This window comes from Amphiprion ocellaris, chromosome 10, assembly GCF_022539595.1.
Source record: "Amphiprion ocellaris isolate individual 3 ecotype Okinawa chromosome 10, ASM2253959v1, whole genome shotgun sequence".
NCBI classification, from domain to species: domain Eukaryota; kingdom Metazoa; phylum Chordata; class Actinopteri; family Pomacentridae; genus Amphiprion; species Amphiprion ocellaris.
This window is the reverse complement of record NC_072775.1, coordinates 18111767-18134931: the sequence shown is the minus strand read 5'-3', so window position 1 is coordinate 18134931 and position 23165 is coordinate 18111767. Positions and strand designations below refer to the sequence as shown.

Genomic DNA, 23165 nt, shown 5'->3' with positions numbered 1-23165 from the left:
GTGGCGTGTAACTAAGTAAACGGCTACTAAGCCAAGAAGTGCTGGGCCTATGTAAATCGGGAGAGAGGTATTTATTGAGGTGTCGGGGTGAGAGGAGGCTATTCAAGGGTAAGACGAACCTCGATAATCTCTTTTAGGGATTTTTCTACAGTGACCCTGAAAGTTTTCCGCTAAGTACGTCAGCATGAAAACTTCTAGCTAAACAATCCAGGGGAAAGGTTTTTTTTAGCTGATAAATAGATAAACAGGAATAAATCAATGTGAAGTGATGGATGAATAAGTAAAATGCCCTGTAGTCATTTGTCTGGTTGTATTCAGGCCTCATATTAGATCCCTGTTCTGCAAATGAAGTTGAGGGTGAGGGCAGCGGAGAAACCGCTCCTTTCGGTGAGGTACGTTTGTTTGCGTGTGTTCATGTGTGTGTGAGTGTGTGTATTTTTCCTTCACTTTTAATATTAAGATATGACGATGAGCTGCCTGGATACCAGCAGAAAACAATAGAAGGGGGGGAAAACAAAGCAAACCCTTAAATCTGTCTGCCATTTGCGCTCACATACTGTACACACATGTCCTGAGTATTCTGGCACGGTTACTGGGCCAGGGAAGTGCTGGTCTGGGGCCTGGCCCATTCTCCAGAGACCCCCCCACCCCCACCTCGCCTCCTCCCCCTCCACCCCCTTCCTGTGCAGTCTGTGGACACAGTCTGAGGCGACAAGGTTGCACAACAGCTCTCGAAATCTGCACTTTACAAACGCGGATCATAAAAAACACAGTCTGCCATTCGGAATCTGTTTAAGAAGAAAAAATAATTAGAAGGACTGTGATAATTGTGTCAAGGGGGAAATAGATCAGACGAATTATGGGAAGAACCAGAAAATCTTGCCATGGCTTTGTTACTTTGCTGTTGGTTCATTTCGACATTGATCCACCCTTCCATCTGTCAGCCTTTTCCTGTGCTCCTTCGTCGACTCTCCGTTTCTTTCTCTCTCTTTCTTTCTCCCCTTTCTTGGATTTGAGAGTGAAGGAGCCTTCTGGCTTTAACGGAGAGGGGATGAAGATGTTTATTCATCTGGAGGGTATTAGAGCCATGATTAAGGAGGGGAGGGAGTAGTAAGGCTGATGCGACGTCTGCATTGCTCGTTCATGGGCCGCCTGCGGGATTCTGGCCAACACACCAGGAAAACAAGAAATGAAGAAGAGTGAAAAAACTTGTAGTGAAATTCGATTCTCTCGGGAAAGGACAGAAGTTTAAATTTTAGCTGTCTCGCTCACTCTCTCATTCTCACTCTCGCTCCCTGTCCTCACAGCTAAGCTAATTATTAATGAATGCAGTTTCTGTTGAACCTTGGAGAGGTGTCAGCACTGCAGTCACTGAGGGTTAAGAAATCTTGACATTTAAGACAGGGATGCATGAAAATACATCGTCTTGCTTGAGTTGATGCTTGTTTTTTTTCCCCTCCCGCTCTCCTCTCCACGATGCATGTTTTCTTCTCCCTCCTGGGCTGTCTCCAGTTGTTTTACCACTGACAAGCTGGACTGGTATTGAGGAGATATCAAATAAAGCCACAGTGTATTAATCAGGGGAACCAAAGGTCGTGGGTCAAGAGACAGGGTCAGGGTTTTGAGATAAATGCTAATGCTAAAGCTAACACATGAGTTCATTGCTAGGGTTGTTTGTCCATATGCATACGATTTTCTTCATCCTTTGCAGCAAGGAAAAAAAGGGGATGATGATATAAGACTTTTTATGGGCATTTGGCAAACTAACTGCCCTTTTTAAAAATATCCCCAGTGTAGTGAAACATAGATCCAAGTGTCTGAAGTTACGCTGAAAAAGTGAGATAATTCTTACTTGAAGTCTGGCCCAAGTTTTATGGGTCACTCTGAGGTAGTTTGATTAAAAAAAATTAGACCCTATTTTCCGAATTCACTCAGTGCCGTGTATGGTTTCAAGTAATGGATAGGGTCTCTTGAAACTTGCAGAGCAAACCCTATTTTAATGAAGCAACCATACCGTAACTCAGCATATTTCCGTATGCACAACAATTTTTTTTTTCTTTTCCAAGCTGATCACATAAATCACATTTCTATGAGTAACTAAGAGTGGGGAAAAATAAAAGAGCATCCACGTAAACTCTCGTGCAGTGAGAGAATTTAGTAGCAGCGTAGAGGAGCACAGTACTGCAGCATCTCTCACAGTGGCTGGCTGGCTGACTGGCTAGCTGACTGTCCACTGGGTCCTGTGCCTGGTCTGCCGCAGTGTTGAGGGAATAACACACACACACATACACACACATACACACACATACACACAGAGGCACCCCTGCCTTATTGAAGCCCAGCCCAGTCCAGTCCCGCCTGGCCCAGCACTCCCTTAGAGCCAGTGCAGTGAGGCAGGCGGTGAAGGGCCATGCTGGGGGACAGATTGTCATCCTCCTTTCTCCCCCTGGGAGGCTCACTGTGGCTGCACATCCAGCCAAGACCCGAGGAACTGCCTCCTTCCTGTTTGTCGCCGAAGTCTACCTGAAGTGGTCAACCGTCCTTCCTCTCTACCACCAGCAACCGCTCAGTTGTAGGCGACATGACACCACAGCCGCCATCCCAATCCCACCCAGCTACTAAACGTTACGATCATGTTGCGTTGCAGGACCTTTCGGTTTTACCCAAGAAAAGGTATTTTAACAGATTCCTTATTTTTTATGATGGAATTAAAAATTACCATAGAAGATTCAGTTTAATCAAATTTTTAATAAAGCTGAACAGAGAGCTTACTTATGCATTTAGCAGTGATTTATTTATGATTTTAAAACAATATCTCCAATCCCACAAAGCTAAAAAGAAAGATATTTTTGGATCCCATGCGATTCATTTCGAATAATTCCTACACTTCAAATCAAGTAAAAATTAACTGAAACAATAAAACAGCAACATTAGCCATCAAGCCCACTCACTGTACTCTGAATAATAACCTGTTATGAACCCCAAATTCACCTTTCTTGAATAATGGTGTAATTAAATGCCTCCCCTTTCTTGTCCTCTCATTAATTTCTTTTCTTTTTTCTCATTTGAAAAACAGACTTAATTTTGAAAGCATGAAAGTGAAGCACTCCTCACAATTTAATTTCTTGTTAACCCTTTGCCTGTCACTTTCTTCTCTGACAGAAAAAAAAGACAGCAAAAATACAAGGGAAGATGCCTGTAAAAATTCTTTAAGTGGATGATTTTACCGTAGCCTTTCACTGAAATTATTGTGTTTTAATAAAGATGTTTATTAAATAGGACATATTTCAAGTCATAACATTTTACAGGAATATTCTTTCCTGTGTGTCATAATTATGATGTGTGTGCGTGTGTTGTGAGTCTGGCCTGAGTGACCTGATAGTATACAGTTGTTATGGAGGGTGAGAAATGTGTTACCCAGCAGTTAGTCATCTCTGGCATGCTTTTAGAGTTCAAACACTGCGGTTATGGATTGTTACATGATGCTAATTTTCTCAGGAAACACAATGAGTCAGATCCTGCACACAGCACCAATATCCTCCTTCATTTTAAGAAGCGTTATTAGAAACATTAGTATTGATTATCGTCACTGGTATTGATTTCAGTGCGTCTGTTCTGGTGGAAACACATCACTCGTTACAGGGGCACATCTTTGCAATAAGTAATGAAATTCCACTTTTCACTGTGTCTCACTATCACAGAAAGAAAAAGCCTAGTAAAGGATGACTGGCCGCCCTACTTTTCTTCCTCTGGCCTTCCATTTGTCTAACTTTCCTGGGATGCCACTGGGGCACTGTGATTTCTGGGACAGTGACCAAGTGCTCCTGTCTGAGCTGGGGGACGTGGGTAATGTGGACAAAGTAGTTGACAGTTTGCCGCTTCCCCATGGTTGAGAGACAGAGCCATGAGGGCCAGAATAATGGACACCCAGACCACAGAGTCAGGACAGCGCTTGATGTTCCAGCTCTTTGTGTCAGGCCCTGCGTGAAAAAATCCCCATTGCCTGCAGTTTGGGGGTGTGTGCACGATTCTCCTTCAAGCTTGTGTGTGTGGATTTGTGTTGTGTTGCGCATGTACATGATGTTAGGCCAGGGTAACTTGCTGCTACGGCACTGATGAAACCGCGGGAAGTGAATCCTTATTTCATCTAATGTTTTTCTACCTTGTCCAGTAAAAGACAGCATCCTTGTTCGCTGATCCTCCAGTCGTCTCACACAACCCCTCCTTCTCATCCTGTAGCATAGCGGATTTGATTGATCTGTAGCAAGGGGGGAGAGGGACCTGACATTTCTCAGTGATGTGTAAAAACATATTGTGTTTGCTAAGAAAAAAAAGAGGAAAAGAGAGAGACAGAGCGAGTGTACGCACAACACCCACACACACATAGACAATACAATATCTGAGGTTTGAAATGTAATGGTAAATAGCAGCTCCTTCAACTACTTCTGCTTGTGCTTATTTGTGTGCTAATCAGCTGCATGGTGCAAAAAGCCACATCTAACCACCTGGCACTTTTGTTGACAGCTACTGGGAATTATCAGTGTTTCATTTTGACTGGATTTGATGTCTTAAAACAGGGATGTAGCAGGACTACTGTGAGTAAAGCCCAGCACTGGGCCTCTTCCAATAGCTCTGTCCTCTGAGCGCTCGGTCCTGAATCAACTGAGTGATTTGTTCATCTGACTGGAATTAGTCCCACAAAATAATAAAAAAACATAAAACCCCTTCCCTACCCCCCTCCCCTGTCCCTCTGTCAGAGAGAACAGAGTCTTAGCTAATGTAAAAAAAAATTCTTTCACCACCTCCTCTATTAGATCTTAAGTGATTGTGTCACAAACAGGGCCGTACATGATAATGTGTTGTTCAGACACACACTGCTATTTGGGCATCAGAACGGGAAAAGTGTTGAGATGACACATGCATTGTCTCATGGGAAAGGCTCACTACTTTTCCCAGTAACTGTAAAAAGATCCCCTCTCTGAATATGAAGTGGGGTCATGGTGTTACATCAGACAAGTTGTCAGCTTTTTGTTTATTCAATGAATCCCCAATCCCCAATGTGCCACAAATACACTCGCACAAACACATCTCTTATGACAACCACTACGTACAGATCTCTGGTACAACACACAGGAAGATAAGGTTTGGCGGCTGAAAGCGTGGCCATGCTTTGCTTCACTAGAATGGCTTTTGAACAAAGTCTAGCTTGCTATAGAAGTGGCAGATGAGTGATAGCAAAAAACACTTTTCTGATAAGATAAGGTCCTGGACCTGGATAAGACTTTGGCTTCCTAAATAGAAGAGATGTACTCTGTTGCTGTCAGGCTGTGATAAGCCATCATGAACTGCTTCCAGCACCTCAGACGCGAAGGTCTGGGCACCAGCAGTGAGTTATTCCCAAACCACGGTCCCTGAAAGGTTTCAGGAGGGTGTATTACTAGATAAAAACAATAGAATCACAATTCAAGCATCGTGTCAAGTTCTGTTTAACAGTGAGCTTTGGGAAAATCCTGTTAGCAAATGTCAAATTCTCTGCTAAAAAAAAATAAGTTATGCAAGTGAAGCTTTATTTTTTTTTTCCTGTATTGATTTGTTGTGCTCTTCAAAATATACGATACAAAGAGCCTCACAATACCGAAGAGGCTAGGTCAGCTCAAATTAAAACTTCACAGAATATATTTTGCCTCTTTTGATTTTTTTGAGGAAATTAACTACATTGCACATTTTTGAAGGTATTTTATTGTGTTATTGATGGTCATGGAAAGATATTCCAGAGCATTTTAAAACAGTAACACAGCTGTGTTTTCTGGGTTTGAGAGCAACATAACATCTTTGCAAAGCACTGTGCATATAGATTTTTATATCTTGGGAAAAGGCCATTTCTGTTTGAAGCATTTCTTAAAGTATTTACACCGCCAAATGTTAAATCAAGCATCCAAGCTCCAGTGCCAGCACATTTAACATGAAAATTAATTTGAGCTTTTTTTTTTTCTTTTTTGGCACAAAAACACAATGGGCATTAAGACATTCTATAATTCCATTATCAAAGAAATTGTTCTGCTAATCAAACATTTTTGGTGTACACTTCTGCTGTCTAGTCTCTACTGGAAGGCGACTTTATTGGAGTTGAATGTGAATAACTTTCTACAAATGTTTTATTTATTATACCACTGCTGAGCACAGCAGCCATTAATATACTTGAGGTATTGGCAATCCGAAACCCTTCTTCCATTGCTTTCTTTCTGATCTTGCACTCAAATCATACGATGACAGAGTGGTATCTGTCTGCAAAGAAAACACTTGCAATAGTTCTTTTTAAAATGCATGTATTGTTTGACTTTTTAAAAACAGACAAAATATTTGTCACCATTTGATTATAGCCGAACAAGAGACAGTGTTATCATGGAAATGAATGACTTGCATGCTAATTTTCAAATGCATTAATTGCACAAATAAAAACATTCTTCAGGGGTTTTGAAAGCTGTGCCGCTGTGTACAGAAACGGTAAACTTACCTGTTCCCAGCATTAAGGATCTTATTTGAACAGGAGTATTTACTCTGCGAAGGGCTGCTATAAATGAACATAGAGGAAGTGGTGCACAAAGAGTAGCTCAGACTGGCTTAGAGGAAACTGGAGACCTGCGTGTGAATGGGGAATTTTTAGTGGTTAGTGGTTCTGCAGTGCAAGAAAAAGAAATGTAGTTTGTATAGAACTGCAAGTGCCTTTATTAACCTTACACATTCGGAGTCCATGAAGTTGACAGGCGAAACTTTATTTTTTTTATTTTTAAAAAGGTTCTCATGTACTGTAGCTTAGGGATTTTTTTTTCTTGTAAATATAGTGTGGCACATTTTATGCCATCCCCTATAGGGGCACTCCAAATGAGGTTGTTTTGTTCCATATAGGAGACATTTAAAAAAGAAAGAGGGAGGGGGTAGGGACAGAACTCCCAGAGAGGGACAGGCCTTAAGATGGAGGTCTTCCTCTCAGGACGTGACAGGCTGTTGGCTGGAGGATGCTCAGGAAGGCCTTGGCAGACCAACAAAGACAGCCCTTCAGCTGCAGGGTGTAGTTTTTCAGGCCCCAGCATCCCCTTTGGCAGCAACACAGAGAGTGCTGGCGTGCACAGGCCCCCGGCCCGAGAGACAGGGAAGTAAGGCCCGTTCTTTTATTTACTCAGGCTGCTGCTGAGGCCTGGGCATTTCTTGTCTGGGTGAAGGAGGAAAAAAACAAGTCTCTCTCTTTCCTCTTGAGGTCTCCCGAGGAAGATTGCTCTTTCATCTACAGTTGTTCACACACTTGTTTCGGCCATTGCGCTTGTATCTGTGCATTCAATGTGTACAAGCTATGTGTGTGCATGAGCTGTATATGTTTGTTAATGTGAGCGAGTGTGCAGTGTGTGCTCTCTTGTGTGTGTAGCAAAGTCCGTGTGAGTGTGTCAGGAGGTGGGGGAAAGAGACACCAACTGTACAACTGTACTATTGTATCTGAAATGTACAATTTCAACTCACCATTAAACAGATCTGTCTCTTTCTTTTTAATGAGGCATTTTGAAAGCCATCACAGTAAGTGAAAAAACTTGGCTACTACGTGTTTTGCAGAAGCAGGAACTCTGGGCTTTTGGTTCGGAACACATACGACATATTTGTCTACTTTGTAGTACAATAGGTACAAATAAGAGACAAATGCATTAGATTGTCACATTGCAATACTAGTATTATTTTATTATAACTGCAGTATTTCACAAGCCTAAAATTTGCATAGCTGTTTACCCATCTAAACATTCTCTTCTGCTAATTTAACTCGAGCAATGTTTACGATTCCCACATGTCCCCTACAGATATGACTTTATGTATGTGTGTTATTAGAGCAAGGCATGAAATAAATAATATACATAAAGTAAACAAACAGCAAATATGGAATGTGGTTGTCCTGACAGCTTAGTGATATCTCAAGGCAAAGACATCCTCATTTAAGACAATAGAATTTCATTTAGCCTTGTATACAGGCCCATTTATTTGTTTGTTTTATACTATTGTCTCGAAGCCAATATGTTTGACTGTAAGGCATTGGCTGGGGTCATTCTTCTTGCACTGTCTTCTTCTCCTATACCCTGAGAGGCAGTATGAGATAGGGCAGATCCGCCCCCTCTGTGGAGGAGGGCATAGCACTGAGTCACCCATCCTCCCTCAAACCAGAGAGAGAGAGAGAGAGAGAGAGAAAACACCGAGACATGTATAAGAGATAAAGCAAGTAAATCAGGCAAGGTTTGTTCCTTGAGTGAGATGTGTGTGCAGAGTGGGCGCCTTGCCAGGGGTGGGAGGTTTCCGGGAGGGCCACGGTGTGGAGGTGGGCTCTCAATGTGCCGCTTTCAGCAGTTTGGAGGGGCAAGGGAATGGCCTCCGACCCCATCTGTTTCCTGAAGATAGGCCCTGATGGGGGTAAGTGCTCAAAGAGGGCATGATATCCTGACAAAGGGCAGATCTCCCAGCAAAAACAACAGAAAGGGGGAGAGAGAGAGACTTAGATTTGTCAGCTGAAGGAGAGTACAGAGGTTGGATCCTGGAAAGAGCTTGTGCTTTTCCTTCGTCCCTCTCATAAATCTTTGCAGTTTCCTCTTGTTTTTCCCATTCTAAGTTATGGCCTTTTGACACATTTTTTTTCTGAAAAGGGTTGGGATTACGTTGTTTTATTTAGGTAAGGAAGTTCACACCACTTAGAATTCAGCAGCGGGAAGAAGTGGTCTGTAACCTTTTGAACCCTTGGAAAGTGGTGCTCTGTGTTTTCCATTCATATCGCTGCACAGTGAACCAGTGCATTGGAATGTCGGCGAAGAAGCGATTTGAATAGGGTCACATTAAAGTAATTGTACAAAGAATGGGGCCTGTATTATCAGTTGACTGGTGTTCCCTGGTCATTCTCTGCACCTGCTTGTCCTTGAGTGAGATAGTTAACCACTCAGTTGTCTTTCCTTATCCGTTTTCCTGTCCCCTCCCAGCCCCCCTGCCCCTGCATCAGCACATGGCACATTCATCCATCCAGGATCAGTTGCCTCACAGCTTAGCACAGACCACACAGACAAATATGGTAATAAAGCATATTCTATAATCTGATATCTATTGACTGATGTTCCGAAGGACCCATGTTTCATGAAAATCATCCATTTTGCAGCCGAGGTTCCCCAAAGGCTATGCATAGCTGTGGTCTAAATTGCACATTTAATCTTCTCTTTCTTTCTTGAAAACCTTTTTTTCGCCTGTTTTTCTCTTGTCTTAAGGTCATTTCAAGGGCTCTTGTTTTTCAAAAATATTCTAGTAATTGTTCAGGAATAATAGAAATGTTCTAATTTACCTCATGCAGGGCCTACATCCTAAAGTACACCCATTGTCTTGTGTTGGCTTTAAATGTCAGAGAGATTGTGTTTTGAGTCACAGTGGGCTAAGCCATTACATGGCCACATACAAGGCTAATTGTAGTAAAAGTATTTCCACTTATTCTCTTCTCTAATTATACTTCAAATTGCATATTTAAATGTAACTTTTTAGATAACACCTAAGGAGAGGTATTGTTTCTGCTGAAGAAAAAATGGTCTGCAGTGCAAAGAATTCTAAATTCATACACCACAACCTTATAATTACTATGACAAATAACACTGCGGTGGCCCACCTTTTCTGTTCAAAAGAGTGAGACAAATGAGTTGCTAATACAGTCTTAAAAAAAACACCTCTCTAACTCACTTTCTTCTTCTCTTTCCATCTTTTTCTCTCTTTTCTCTATTTTCTGCGCTTTCTGTCTTCTTTTCTAGACGGTGCTGATCTCGAGGATGACCCATCCTGTTCTTGGCCAGCATCATCTCCCTCCAGTAAGGATCAGACTTCTCCAGGACACTGCGAGGACTATGATTTTGGCGAGGACGAAGGGGGTCCTGGCCTGCCATACCCGTGCCAGTTCTGTGACAAGTCCTTCAGTCGCTTAAGCTTCCTCAAGCGTCACGAGCAGAGCCACGGCGATAAGCTTCCTTTCAGCTGTACCTTTTGCAGCCGCCTGTTTAAACACAAGCGCAGCCGAGATCGACACGTGAAGCTACACACTGGTGATAAGAAGTACCACTGTGGAGAGTGTGACTCTGCCTTCTCCCGCAGTGATCACCTCAAAATCCACATGAAAACTCACGCCTCCAACAAACCCCATAAGTGCCCTGTGTGCCGCCGAGGCTTCCTTTCCTCCAGCTCTCTCCACGGCCACATGCAAGTACACGAAAGGGGCAAAGATGGCAGCAGCTCAAGCCTCTCTAGAGCTGATGAATGGAAGCTGAAAGAAACCCGTAAATGCAGTCGTTGTGAGGAAGGCTTTGATGTTCCAGAAGAGCTCCAGAGGCACATCGCAGAGTGCCACCCTGAGTGCTCCCCATCAGAGGATGGAGGTCTGGGTGCCACCCTGCAGTGCATCTACTGCCATGAGCCCTTCAGTGATGAGGGCACCTTGCTGACCCACATTGACCAGGCCCACAGCAGAGATAGGAAGGGCCACACGTGTGCTATCTGCTCTGAACACTTTTTGTCTGTTGAGGACCTCTATGCTCATATGGACATCCACCAGCTACCCGAATCCAGTAACCATAGTAACAGCCCTTCTTTGCTGACTGTGGGCTACACTTCTGTCTCTAGCACCACTCCTGACTCTAACCTCTCTGTCGACAGCTCCACAATGGTGGAGACAGCACCCCCTGTGCCCAAGACAAGGGGCAGGAGAAAGAGGGCTGCTCAGAACGCAACAGACATGGGAGGACGTTCCTCTAAACAGGCTAAAGTCTCCTACAGTTGCATTTACTGCAACAAACAAGTATTCTCCAGTTTGGCTGTGCTTCAAATTCACCTACGAACCATGCATCTGGACAAACCAGAGCAGGCTCATACTTGCCAGTTTTGTTTAGAGGTTTTGCCCTCTTTGCTTAATTTGAATGAACATCTTAAGCAGGTCCACAATGCTGAAGATCATGCTGCCCTTTTAGCCAGCTTGCCTGATGCCCTTCTTCAGTGTAACTTCTGCCCTGAGGTATTGAGTGACCTAAATGCCCTCCAGGAACACATCCGCTGCTCCCATGGCTTTCCCAGCCCAGTGGCCAAGGAGAGCAATGCCTTCTTCTGCCCCCAATGCTTCATGGGGTTCTTGACAGAGGCTACGTTGGAAGAGCATGTTCGTCAGACACACTGTGATGGGGGCAGCTTGCGCTTCGACTCTCCCTTGGCTGTAACTCCCAAGGAGCCTATAGTAGAGGTATACTCCTGTTCGTATTGCACCAATTCTCCCATATTCAACAGTGTTCTGAAGCTCAACAAACACATCAAGGAAAATCACAAGAACATTCCACTGGCCCTGAACTACATCAACAATGGAAAGAAATCGCTGCGTACTCTCAGCCCCTCCTCACCAATATCTGTGGAACAAACTGCCATGTTGAAACAAGGCAGCTCAGCTTCACGCACAACCAGTGAGTTCATATGTAACCAGTGTGGAGCCAAGTATACGAGTTTAGACCTTTTCCAGACTCACCTCAAAACTCATCTGGATGGTCTGCAGCCTCAACTGACATGTCCACAGTGCAACAAAGAGTTTCCCAACCAAGAATCTCTCCTGAAGCATGTGACAATTCACTTCACTATTACCTCCACGTATTACATATGTGAGAGCTGTGACAAGCAGTTCACGTCGGTGGATGACCTGCAGAAACACCTACTTGACATGCATACTTTTGTGTTCTTTCGTTGCACTCTGTGCCAGGAGGTGTTTGACTCAAAAGTATCTACCCAGCTTCACCTGGCTGTAAAGCACAGCAATGAGAAGAAGGTGTATCGCTGCACCTCCTGCAACTGGGATTTTAGACATGAGACTGACCTACAGCTACACGTCAAACACAGCCATCTGGAGAACCAGGGCCGTGCCCACCGCTGCATTTTTTGTGGGGAGTCATTTGGCACAGAAGTGGAGCTGCAGTGCCATATCACCACCCACAGCAAGAAGTATAACTGTCGCTTCTGCAGTAAGGCCTTCCATGCCATTGTCCTTCTGGAGAAGCATTTGAGAGAGAAGCACTGTGTGTTTGAGGGAAAGACACAGAACTGTGGTGCTAATGGCTCTACTGTGAGTGCTGGGGATGGTCAGCCTAAAGAAGACGCTGAGCTGCAAGGTCTCTTAACTAACAGCCATGGCCCAGGGGCAGCAGGAGGATCCGTGGTGGAGTCCCAGAACAGCCATGATGGAAGTGAGGAAGAGGTGGACACTGCAGAACCCATGTATGGGTGTGACATCTGTGGGGCGTCTTACACCATGGAGTCCCTCCTCACCAACCATCAGCTGAGAGATCACAATATACGCCCTGGTGAGAGTGCCATGGTAAAAAGGAAAGCTGAAATGATCAAGGGCAACCACAAGTGCAATGTCTGCTCTCGTACCTTCTTCTCTGAAGCTGGGCTGAGGGAACATATGCAGACCCACCTTGGGCCTGTCAAACACTACATGTGTCCCATCTGTGGGGAACGCTTCCCTTCCTTGCTCACCCTGACTGAGCACAAGGTCACCCATAGCAAGAGTCTGGACACAGGCAGCTGCCGCATTTGTAAGATGCCACTTCATAGTGAGGAGGACTTCCTGGAGCACTGCCAGATGCACCCTGACCTGAGGAACTCCCTGACAGGTTTTCGCTGTGTGGTGTGTATGCAGACAGTCACCTCCACATTGGAGCTCAAGATCCATGGTACTTTCCACATGCAAAAGACAGGCACTATGTCCACCAACCAACCCATGGGCCGCAGCAATGCCATCTCTCAAAACCAGCAGCAACACCACCTCCAAAAACTCTTCAAGTGTGCCTCTTGCCTGAAAGATTTTCGGTCCAAGCAAGACCTAGTGAAGCTGGACATCAACGGACTGCCTTACGGACTGTGTGCATCCTGCGTGACAGCTGCTGGCTCCAAGAGCTCCAGCCCAACGGTGAATGGAGGAAGGCAACAGCAGCCGCATGGAGGAGCCACCACTCCTGCAACAACTACGGCTGCCTGGATCCAGGGTGACAGTCTCAGTCCTGGAGATGGGAAAAGCAAAGCTGTGTCTTCATCTTCTTCATCATCTTCCACGTCCTCATCATCTGCAGCAAAGACACGATGTTCTAGCTGCAATGTGAAGTTTGAGTCTGAAGCTGAGTTGCAAAACCATGTCCAGACGGTGCACCGGGAGCAGACTGGGGACAGCAACAGCGGACAGCTCAAGACCCCCCAAGTGTCCCCCATGCCAAGAGCCAGTCCCTCACAAACTGAAGAGGTATTGTTAGGTAGTCTCATATTGATTAAGATAAAATAGTGAATAAAAACATGTTGGTATGCACAAATAACTGTCTGACACTGTCAAATTGGTAAAATAAAAAAAATGCCTAGTTTCTCTAGTCTCTAATAGTGAGTATCTTTTGTTCAAACTAAACTATAATCCCCTTTCTCTTCTTTACAGAAGAAGACATACCAGTGCATCAAATGTCAGATGGTGTTCTACAGTGAATGGGACATCCAGGTTCATGTGGCCAACCACATGCTGGGTAGGAGATAACTCTTTCTGTTTCAAGTATTCTGGTTTCTGTCGCACTCTTGCGACAAAGTCATAAAATATTGTGCTTGTGTTATATATGTGTGTGTATATATATATATATATATATATAAATGAGTTCCTCCACATTTCCGAAAGTATTTCTAATATTACATTTTATCAATGTGGCTACTAGGTGTGCAATTTAAATGATAGATGGAATGATTTTGTGTGACTGTCATCAATACAGTACACAAATCATTGAGGAAAAATTCACCCAATTTCACAACAAATTTTTTGATAATTTTGAATCAATTTCAGAAATAGTATTTTCCTAGATTTTTATTTTTTTTTAAGTGAAGCACATGCTAAGGATTGATGTGATATATGTAATAAAATATTTGACCCTGTCTCATTCAGGCTCACAAGTGTCTGGATCACATCACCAAATAGGTGGAATTATTTTATTATTTTGACCATCAACTGCATCCCCAGTGTTGTGCATTCATAAACCTGTGAGCTTCATTTCTCCATGCATGTGAATGGTATAATATAGTACGTGTGCATGCTTGTGAAGCAGAATCCCTCCACTTCAAACCACTCTGTAATGCAGGTAGTTTGAAGTAGTGGAAACATATGGACTATTTAATTATTTAAACGCCAAACAGATCTTATTCAAACTGTATAAAATTCCAAATGCCATCTGACAGTTTTCAAAAAAATCTCCACTCCTACTGTATTATTATTTTTTTGTTTCTTTGTTTATTGTGCCTCTTCACCTAAGGACTCTGTTCAGATGACTGAGATCTGAATGCAACATTTGGTGACATTTTTTCATGCTCTCTGCATTTAATGACGTCAAATCAACTGAAAAAATGGATATCTGATTTTATGACGTTGTATATTACAAAATTACTCTAAATTTTGCATTTCCTTTCACAAGATTTCTAGACTAAGAGAGCTGCTGTAAGACTAACCTCCACATTTTCCAAATGTCTTTACTTTTGGTTGTCATTTGTATGCAGGCAGAATAATTTATAGAGAACAGACAATTGGAAAACAGGTTTTCTAGCCTGCAGTAAGTAGGCGTCTGAATTCCGGTCTCACGTTCCTTTATTCATTCATTTATTCAGCTCGTTTGGCGGCTCTTTCATTACACTGCATTATCTGTTGTCTTCAGTGGGAGAGAGACTCATTGATCTGGAACCAAACCGCCTCTCTGTTTGGGACACGCTTCTAGGCGCAGGTGAATTTAAACACGGTGGGCAATTCTATCAGGACCGGTAGGCAATTCTATCAGGGACCCACTGTTTGTGCATAAACAATCAGAGGCATGTGATTTGTGATTTTGATGCTGCGGTGTATTTGCAAAAGAGAGAGACGAGCTGAGAGTGTGTAGGTGTGTATTTTGTATTCATCTTTGCGATCTGCTCACCCACTAGTCTACTGGGGGTGCCTAATACAGTACCATGCCAGCATTAGTCCTTTCTCTCGCAAAGGCAGGCACGGAGCACACTGGGAGGGTAGAAAACAAACCCCCCTACTGGTTATTTTATGTCTTTCAGCCACACAAGCACACAGTTCCCCCATAATAGTGGAATTCAGACAGCTTAAGATAACAGGAGGATAGGTGATTGGGTTATTGTCTGATGTCTTACTTCTCTGATATGCCGTTGCTTTGTATTCAACATGATCACGGGTTTCATCTGACTTCTCAAAAGGGTTTCTGTTAGATGCATTTGTTTTGTGATCTATAAAATATGGAGAAAACAAAAGTCATTGTAATATGAAGTTGTCAAACAAAAAGAAAACTGAACAGAATAAAGTAAAGAAATTGTCTTTAACTGACATGACTTAAAGAAAACGCACATGCATCATGCTAGGTGTGTTATAAAAGTTGATCTTTGGTTTTTATGGCTTGCGGAGAATCGGTCCCCATTTTTATGTAGAATATGGTTAAATTCAATCCAGCCTGTTATCACGTCAGAGCCAATTTGGGCCAAAAAACACAGAAAAAAAAATACTCATTTGGAAAAGCTCTAAATACCTTCTCTACAGAAAAAAGGGACACTTTCTCCTTTTAATGGCCATCTGCACAGGAGAGGGGAAACAGGGGGCTGGGGTCATCTCCGCTCAGCTGTCAGCGTTATTAGCGTAGGTAATGGAGCAGACGCTGGATTCATAGGGGTGTTGTTTTCATCCATGCCCCGCTCCATGGTGTCAGTTCACACTGATAACTCTATATATAGTGATGTGCCGTGACATAACCATAGTGCTAAGTGTATGGAACAACAAAACCTGAGCCTGTCTCACCCAGACAAGTCCATATTAGCTGCCTTTGTAATACAATAGTCTCCCCAAACCAAGTGCAATGAGCCTCCACCCTCGCCTCCTCCCATCAGGCCGCAGTGGTCATGGCTGCCTCTTCTGTATGACTGCCAGCACATTTTGATGCATGGATATTACACTCAGATGATGACGGTCCTGGTTCAGACATAAAGGGCTCTGGTGCTCAGCTACTCCACATTTACTATGATAATGGAGGTAAATGAAAGGGAAGGAGGTGGCCATGGGTGCAGGAGGGTGTGTTACAGACCAGCCCCAGCCAAGCCTGTGAACGGCCCCACGTGTCTTAAGATGGAGGCTGCAGCCTGCTAGGGCCCAGATGGATCAGTACACATTTGCTGTACAGCTGGTCGCTCTGTTTGGGGACCTGGTGTGATACTCCTATGGAGAAAAAAATGATATCGCCACCATCCAAGGAGCAATTTAATAGCAGGCCAGAAGACAGCTGGCCACTCTTTAGTTTAGAGTTTTTTTGGCATGGCACACTTACAGAATTGAGGGTGTCCGATTTTTCTCCAGAGACACACAGATTTATACAGCTTTCAGCTGTTGCGGTCTCTATCAATCCTTTAATTTTCTGTTTTTCTTTGGGTTTAGAAGGCATAACTGTCAATCAATACATTGTCCTGTTTCGATCTGTAGCAACTGCTCTGCAAAAAAAATATTTAAAATTATAGCGCTTTCACAAAGTCGCCTGTGTTTTTTTAAGAGGACCTTTGAAGGTCTTTCACTGACACAAAAGCCTGTTTGGTTTTATCAGCATGCCATCATGCCACCCCATTGCTTCACTTTGACCCCAGTGTAAACTATGACATTTGGAGCCTCATGGGGGGCGCGTTTGGCCCATTTATCGCACTGTTTCAAATGTCCCTGTGTGGATTTTCAGAGCCCTGACATGTTCTGAAGCATGGGCTCTGTCTTAAAGGGTTTTGAAGGTGAAAAGGGGTTTTGCTTTTGTGTTATATCTGCTTTCAGTCTAATTCTCATCTCACTCCTGTCCATTCCAAGCAGCTACTGCCAAGGTGGCAGTGCTCAGAAGGACAATTGTAAACAAACAAACCAAACCACATCCCAGAAAAGTCTTTTTGGGGTCACCTCTACAGATTTTTGGGTTGGTGACAGCACTGAGCTTGAAGCCAAGTCAGGGAGGAGCCTTCTCTCACAGAGAGGAGCCGGTGGCCTGGTCGGCCCAGGCAAAGGGGGGCACTGGAGGGGTGGAAAGGTTCGGGGGCGGAGAGGGAAAGGCACATTTGCTGTACAGCTGGCCGCTCTGTGTGAAGCAGGCACTGTGGGCCGTTACAGAGCTGGAGAGGAGAGCGAGTGAGAGGCCTTTAGCTCTCCTCTAGTTTCTCCTCCTCCTCTCTGTTCTCTCTTTCTCGTCCCCCATCTCTCTGACCACTATCTCTCCATTTTCCTCTGTCTCAGTATCTAGCACTCACATTTTCATATTAACTGAGCTCCAACCTGGCAAAACATACTGTGTTGGCTGTTAGTGGGGGAACCGACAGGAGGCACACTGTAACAGTATTTGAAGCTGAAAGCCCTGTTTTCTTTCTTGCTAAGGGCCACAAATTATCCTTGACACATATCCTCTTGTCTTGGGCCCCTAGAGCAACTTGGCAAGTGTATGTTGATTATATGGTCTCCATCGCTGTCTCTGCCCTGGTGGCGGCGCATTTACTACTCCATTAAGTGCTTTTTTTTCCTCCTGATGCATAAACAGAATGTGCTATTTTCATTCTTTGTTTCTTCCCCCATAATCCCCTTTGATTAGGTATGTCTGATGGTGTTCCCTCAATTTCGAGGACTCATTCATAGAGCACATACACATGTAATCTGTTAACAAACATGACCAAACACTGCTTATTTGACTCCTAGGGGGCTGGATCTGAGTCAGAACTCAATAAACAACAGAGCACAGGAACAGGATCAATCTTATGAAATAAATAAGAGAACAGGTTTGGACCAGCCACTGGAAACAAAGGAAACCATGCGTGCTATATACCGAGTGTGATATCTGCCTGCTTTTATTAATTGGTGATTAATAACGCCTCTGTTCGTTAGCATAGTCACCTCCCGTGCAGCCAAGTGTGTTGCTGCTAATATGCAATTATGCGCACCTTACTGCTCGTTACATTATACCTTTCCCTGACTAATGTGGGGTCCATGAGGAGAATAGAAATCAGAGCGAGCTGCAAAAAAGAGCTATCAATAAGATTCTCACATTCACTGTGTTACTTGCCCGTCTGGATGGAAAACAAAAAAAAAAGAAGAAGGAAAAAAAAGAAGTTTCTTACAAATTCTTCAATGTAACCAGGAGACTGCATTAAAAGTTTTACAGCATTGCAGAGACTGTTTTGCTCTTCCTGGAGTTTTTGTTGTAAAGCAGAGGTAATTGACATCACCATGGGGATGCTCTGTTGCTAGGCCAGACAAGCTCAGTCTGATGTGGTCCTTATCTATTGATTTTCCTGACATTTCCCCACACCTCACAGACTAGGCCAACATGTGAGAAAATATCTGATGCTCTCAGTTCATACAGCCTGTTTGTACAAACTCTGAGCGAACACTTGCTGCCCCTTACTGCATTGCAATTGGTAGGTTGATGTCGCCATGGCGACTTGGGGCAAATTCCTGCCAGTGATATGTTGAACTCTACTCATTTGTTGAGTTAATCATTATACAACATAAATTGCAATCTTAATACAGCAACTGCGATATGAATAACTTATGCATATTTAGATTGAATAATGAAAGATTCACTGGTGTACTTTTAGAATCCTCGAATGCCAGTGTAGTTGGGGAGTTGGGCAACCTGAATAAAGGTAGGCTCCTGCCGTCTTTCTGCTATGTTTTATTGATATATAGGAGAGATGTCTCCTTTAGAGTGTTAATGCCAACCCTTGTTCTGAAGTGAAGCCCATAAATACTGGATGATCAGAATTAACCTCTGCATTACTCTACCTCCCAGTGGTCTCTGAGATGTCACTAAGGCCGGAGGTGCATGCACACCCCTGGTCTGATGGGGTTGCTTAGCAGTCTGACTGGAGGGGGGCTTATGGGAGAAGTGCAAACAGACAGTCCTGCCTTCGTAAAGGTCAGAGCTGCAACCTACACCTCTCAAATCCCAGTCTGGCCCTGATGGGACTGGGGTTCCAAGCATGCCTAGAGATGCTTGTGGTAAGGGAGACTTACAGTGGGAGTGAAGTGGTGCGCTACTGCGAAACTGCATTGCTTTCAACGGTTGTCAGCACCAATAGCAGTGTGACAGATCCGATCTAACTTTGTGTAGTGGCTCTTGCCTGGTGTGTTTCTGGAATGATGTGTACACTGCAACACCAGTGGCTATCATATGCTGCTGAATAGGAAAGAGTTTCAGTGTTGTTCTCCAAACTGTTGTTAAGTACACTTCATAGGTGTAGAGAGGTTTGTTTTAGAATACAAACAGACTGCGAAAGAGGAGCGCAAAAAAGTTTTTAGCTCTCTTTATGGAGCACAATGGTGGTTTTCCAAAGTACCATGTAACGAATGACTATCCTCATCAAACTTTGGCTGTGTGAATGGTAGACAGGGGAGGAGAGGGGAGGGGAATAGGGTTCTGAAAGGCCCCCCAGCGTCAAAGCCTTAATAATCATGTGAGCAGCGCTGGACTTCATTACCCTCCTGTTCGACAGGCCGAGTGCCAGCCTGGATTGCTGGCTGGCTGTGGCAAGGTCAACGGCGGAGGAAAAACCAGTTACTGTGTTACTCTGGAGCGGAATGGAGAGGGGCGGCCATCTGTCAGCTCAGGCCTGCCATACCCGCAGAGCAAATGGACACGGGCGGCCAGAGGAGAGGCCACAGACACCCATAGAGCTAAACCCAGTGAGCATAACACTGAGGCATGGACACGGATCCAGCCAAAGAGATGGGCCTTGGTACCACTAAAACACATATATACACACACATAGAGAAAATAAGGCTATCTCCAAGAAATTTGGCAGCAGGTTGTGTCTGTGTTTATGCATGTTTGTTTTTAGTGTCAACACACTATTGGGCCCCTACTGTTTTAAGTCCAGATGGCAAACCATTTGATAAAAAGTTGACAAAAGTTTTGCCTCGCTTGCCAGTGGTAAATGTGTTTAATCATAGTGCTCCTTTATGAACTCCTTATGAATGAAAGTGTGAAAAAAAAACATATAGGCAAATTTGGGATCCATTGGACTCTTGTTGTCTTCCAAAAGCCAACAGAAACACTGCCATTTGTGCTATTCTCAGATGTCACGCTCTTTCATATTAGATTCTAGCTTTAGTGTTTCACCTTGCCGGCTGTTTGTCTGCTCTGAGTCGCATCAGGACTCTCTGTGAGGACCTTTACGATGCCCTCTGGCCAAAGTGGAAGAACCCTGTGGAATGTTCCAAAGCCCTCTAATAGGTTTCAGGTGCTGCGGGCCACCGGCCAGCCCCCCACCATCACCCCACTCTGTGTGTCTTGTGCGATAGGACTCCCTGTTCAACAGTCAAAGCACCGCCATTTCTCCTCTAAAAGAGAGAGGGCACAGTTACAAAATGGATCATTACTTACTGCAAAATCTTTGCTTATGTTTACAATATACACTTATTTGCTCTGTTTTAGATTCACAGAGTCTTGTCCATCACCTTTAACTGAAATATTTAAATGCTTGTCAGATTACAGTGAAGGAGTTTCTCTCACAAATGTGATCGGAGTTCAGGCTGAAATGCAATTTGCATCTCTATCAACCCGCAACTCAGCACCGCTAAAGTTCCTACTTGTTTTCCTCCTGCACCGAAAGCACCGACCCCCTGGCTGGAGCATCAACATACTCCGGAAAACAGGGAGATGGTCCTGGGCGATTCCCCTCACATTAATGGAAATCACACAGGAACTCCCTGGATGAAAGCTTTATTAGTTATTAAGGTTTAATGTTGATATCAGTGCTTATATGTTTACTGGAGTGCACGGTGTTGCTGATGTGGAATTGTCATAGAGGTGCAGATTTAGTAAGGAATTAGTGTACACCCAGGATTTAATTAAGGGGATCTATTTCCATCTTGTTAGAAAGAGATAATGTGAGCACTGCATGCATCATAGGTTACCATATTAAATGCTGCTTCCTGTAACAGCATTATATCCACTGCTGTAGTACTTGTAGATTATAGAATGGAAACAACATGCAATATTTGCTCAAAAGAATTGCAGCTTTGAGGGAGTTAAAGCACTCAAGGTCTCTCTGTATGTGTTTTAAATACATTTTTGTACTTGAGTTAATCTTGTTTTTGCTCTTTTTTCATATTCAAACACACTGATTTAAAAGGTGACTGTCATTAGAGGTAAAATGATAACACTTCCACCCTTCTCGTATGTCTTGTTTCATTTCTAGCATGACGGTGGAGTGTGAACACTGAAGCGACATGGCCTCTTTGTCTCTCCATTTGTCCCAGCGCTGCCTAGAGACGTAAACCTTAAGCCATTCACTCTCTGATTAATCTTTTAACATTTATAATTACTAATTAAGTTAGTAAGAGACTTTTAATGTAGTCCTCCTTCAATGGGGAGCAGAGAGGACAACAGATCATTAGCTTCAATAATGAACGCAGAGGAGACAGATAATGACCTATGATAGGTGAATACTGACAGTTATATTAAATGAGGCGAGTATATGGGAAATGCTGCATGCAAGTAGCACTTCGTGGATTCAAAGGCACCGGGAGACAAGGTGGTGAAGTACTTCGCTAACTCCAGAAAAGCTTTGAGGCATGAGGAAATTTATCCTAGAGATGTGTTTGTGCTAATTAAAACATACATGTTCAGTATATATCTGTAATGCAGTGAAGCCTGTATTAGCATGCAGCATATAATAGGCTAAATCTGCATTGGTAATTGTGTCAAAGCTTGTTTCAAGTACGGATTTTATTTATTAATTCACACTGGTTTCATTGAGTTTTTGGTCTCCCTAATGCCGTCGGTGTATCTCATTATCACATTATTACATTAGTGTCTGCATTATCCTGGTGGCTGTAAGTTGCTGCCCATTAAAAGAGTCATTTCATCTCAGTTTTTTTTTTTTTTTTCTTTTTTTAACTTAACGACGATGCTACTCTGGCACATTCCGTGAGCCTTCCCACTTTGGGGAAGGTGCTTATGCCATAATGATTATTATCATTAAGAAGATATTAATGTGCTTAGTGTTTGCGACCCAGCTGCTCATCATGGCCTGAGCTACCTGCCGGGGAGGGAAGAGAGCTGCTGCCAAAATGGACAGTGCACGTAGGCCACCGCCCACCTGTCCAGAGGTTTCAGGGTCAGTGGAGGTCACACCTACCTTCCTCCCTGCCCTCCGCTGAACTAGCACGGAGAGGACTCGGAACATAAAATTGGAGGAGATAAATTGCAGTATGTGGGATGATGGTAAAACAAAAAAAAAGTGATACTGAATGAACTGAAGCGATTTTTTAAAAACTCAGCCATGATTCTGAGCATCTTTCTCTTACACAATATCAGCATACATATTAATTATAGTTATGTTACTCTGCTGTGTGGGGAAATGTATGTTTTCCCTGCAGAGATTCATGCCACATAATTATTCATTGGATTTAAATCTTGCTATTATTTCTGGCCATTTCAGCAACAGAGCACTAATGCTAAATGGGCTCGCATTAAGTTTGAGTTTCATAATAAGTTGTTGAGTTTTAATTGTGTTCATTAAGACAAAAGCTGACTTCCAAAAAAATATTTTGTGTGTGTGTGTGTGTTACAGCACAGGTACAGAGACTTCTGGATTTAAGCCTCCCATACAGATACAGATACAGATAGATGGTGTGGAGCTAAAGGCAGCATGGCTCAACCTCCTCTAGTCTCTCAGTTTCAAATTGCTGCTTCATTAAGGCTTGGAAAAGAAACCCATGGTTGCATTTAATCAAACGAATCGGTATGGCAGACCAACATAATCAATCACAATCCTTATCCAATATGCTACATTCTGTAACTACCAAGCTGGCTTGGAGAAAAGTCAATTATGGCCCCTCTCTCTGCTCCTCTGCCGGGGATGCTGTGATATTATACTGTTTCTGCAGTTATTTTCATTATGCAAATATGGACCGTGTTTGTCTCACACATACAACCTTTTCATGCAGTTATTTCCTGGTTTTCCTTTTGATACTGCTAATTTTTGTATCATACATGGGCCAGGGCCTTGTGGGAGAGTGGGATGTGCCATATCTGGAATAATCAAATTAAGTATTAATG

At 43.5% G+C, this 23165-nt stretch overlaps 1 protein-coding gene across 6 annotated transcripts in view; it reads left to right on the top strand.

Annotated features, from left to right (window-relative positions):
- Nucleotides 1–23165, top strand: part of LOC111579927 (zinc finger protein 521) — a 90014-nt gene that overhangs the window by 29727 nt on the left and 37122 nt on the right. For 4 of the 6 annotated variants that reach the window (XM_035955912.2, XM_035955911.2, XM_035955910.2 and 1 more), the window contains exons 4-6: nucleotides 9807–13318; nucleotides 13502–13586; nucleotides 13994–14026. In XM_035955912.2, the coding sequence (XP_035811805.2) occupies nucleotides 10163–13318; nucleotides 13502–13586; nucleotides 13994–14026 (3274 nt within the window). In that variant the 5' untranslated portion in view covers nucleotides 9807–10162. The remainder of the gene's footprint in view (nucleotides 1–9806; nucleotides 13319–13501; nucleotides 13587–13993; nucleotides 14027–23165) is intronic. The other 2 variants (XM_023287455.3, XM_023287453.3) reach the window with 1 other exon arrangement.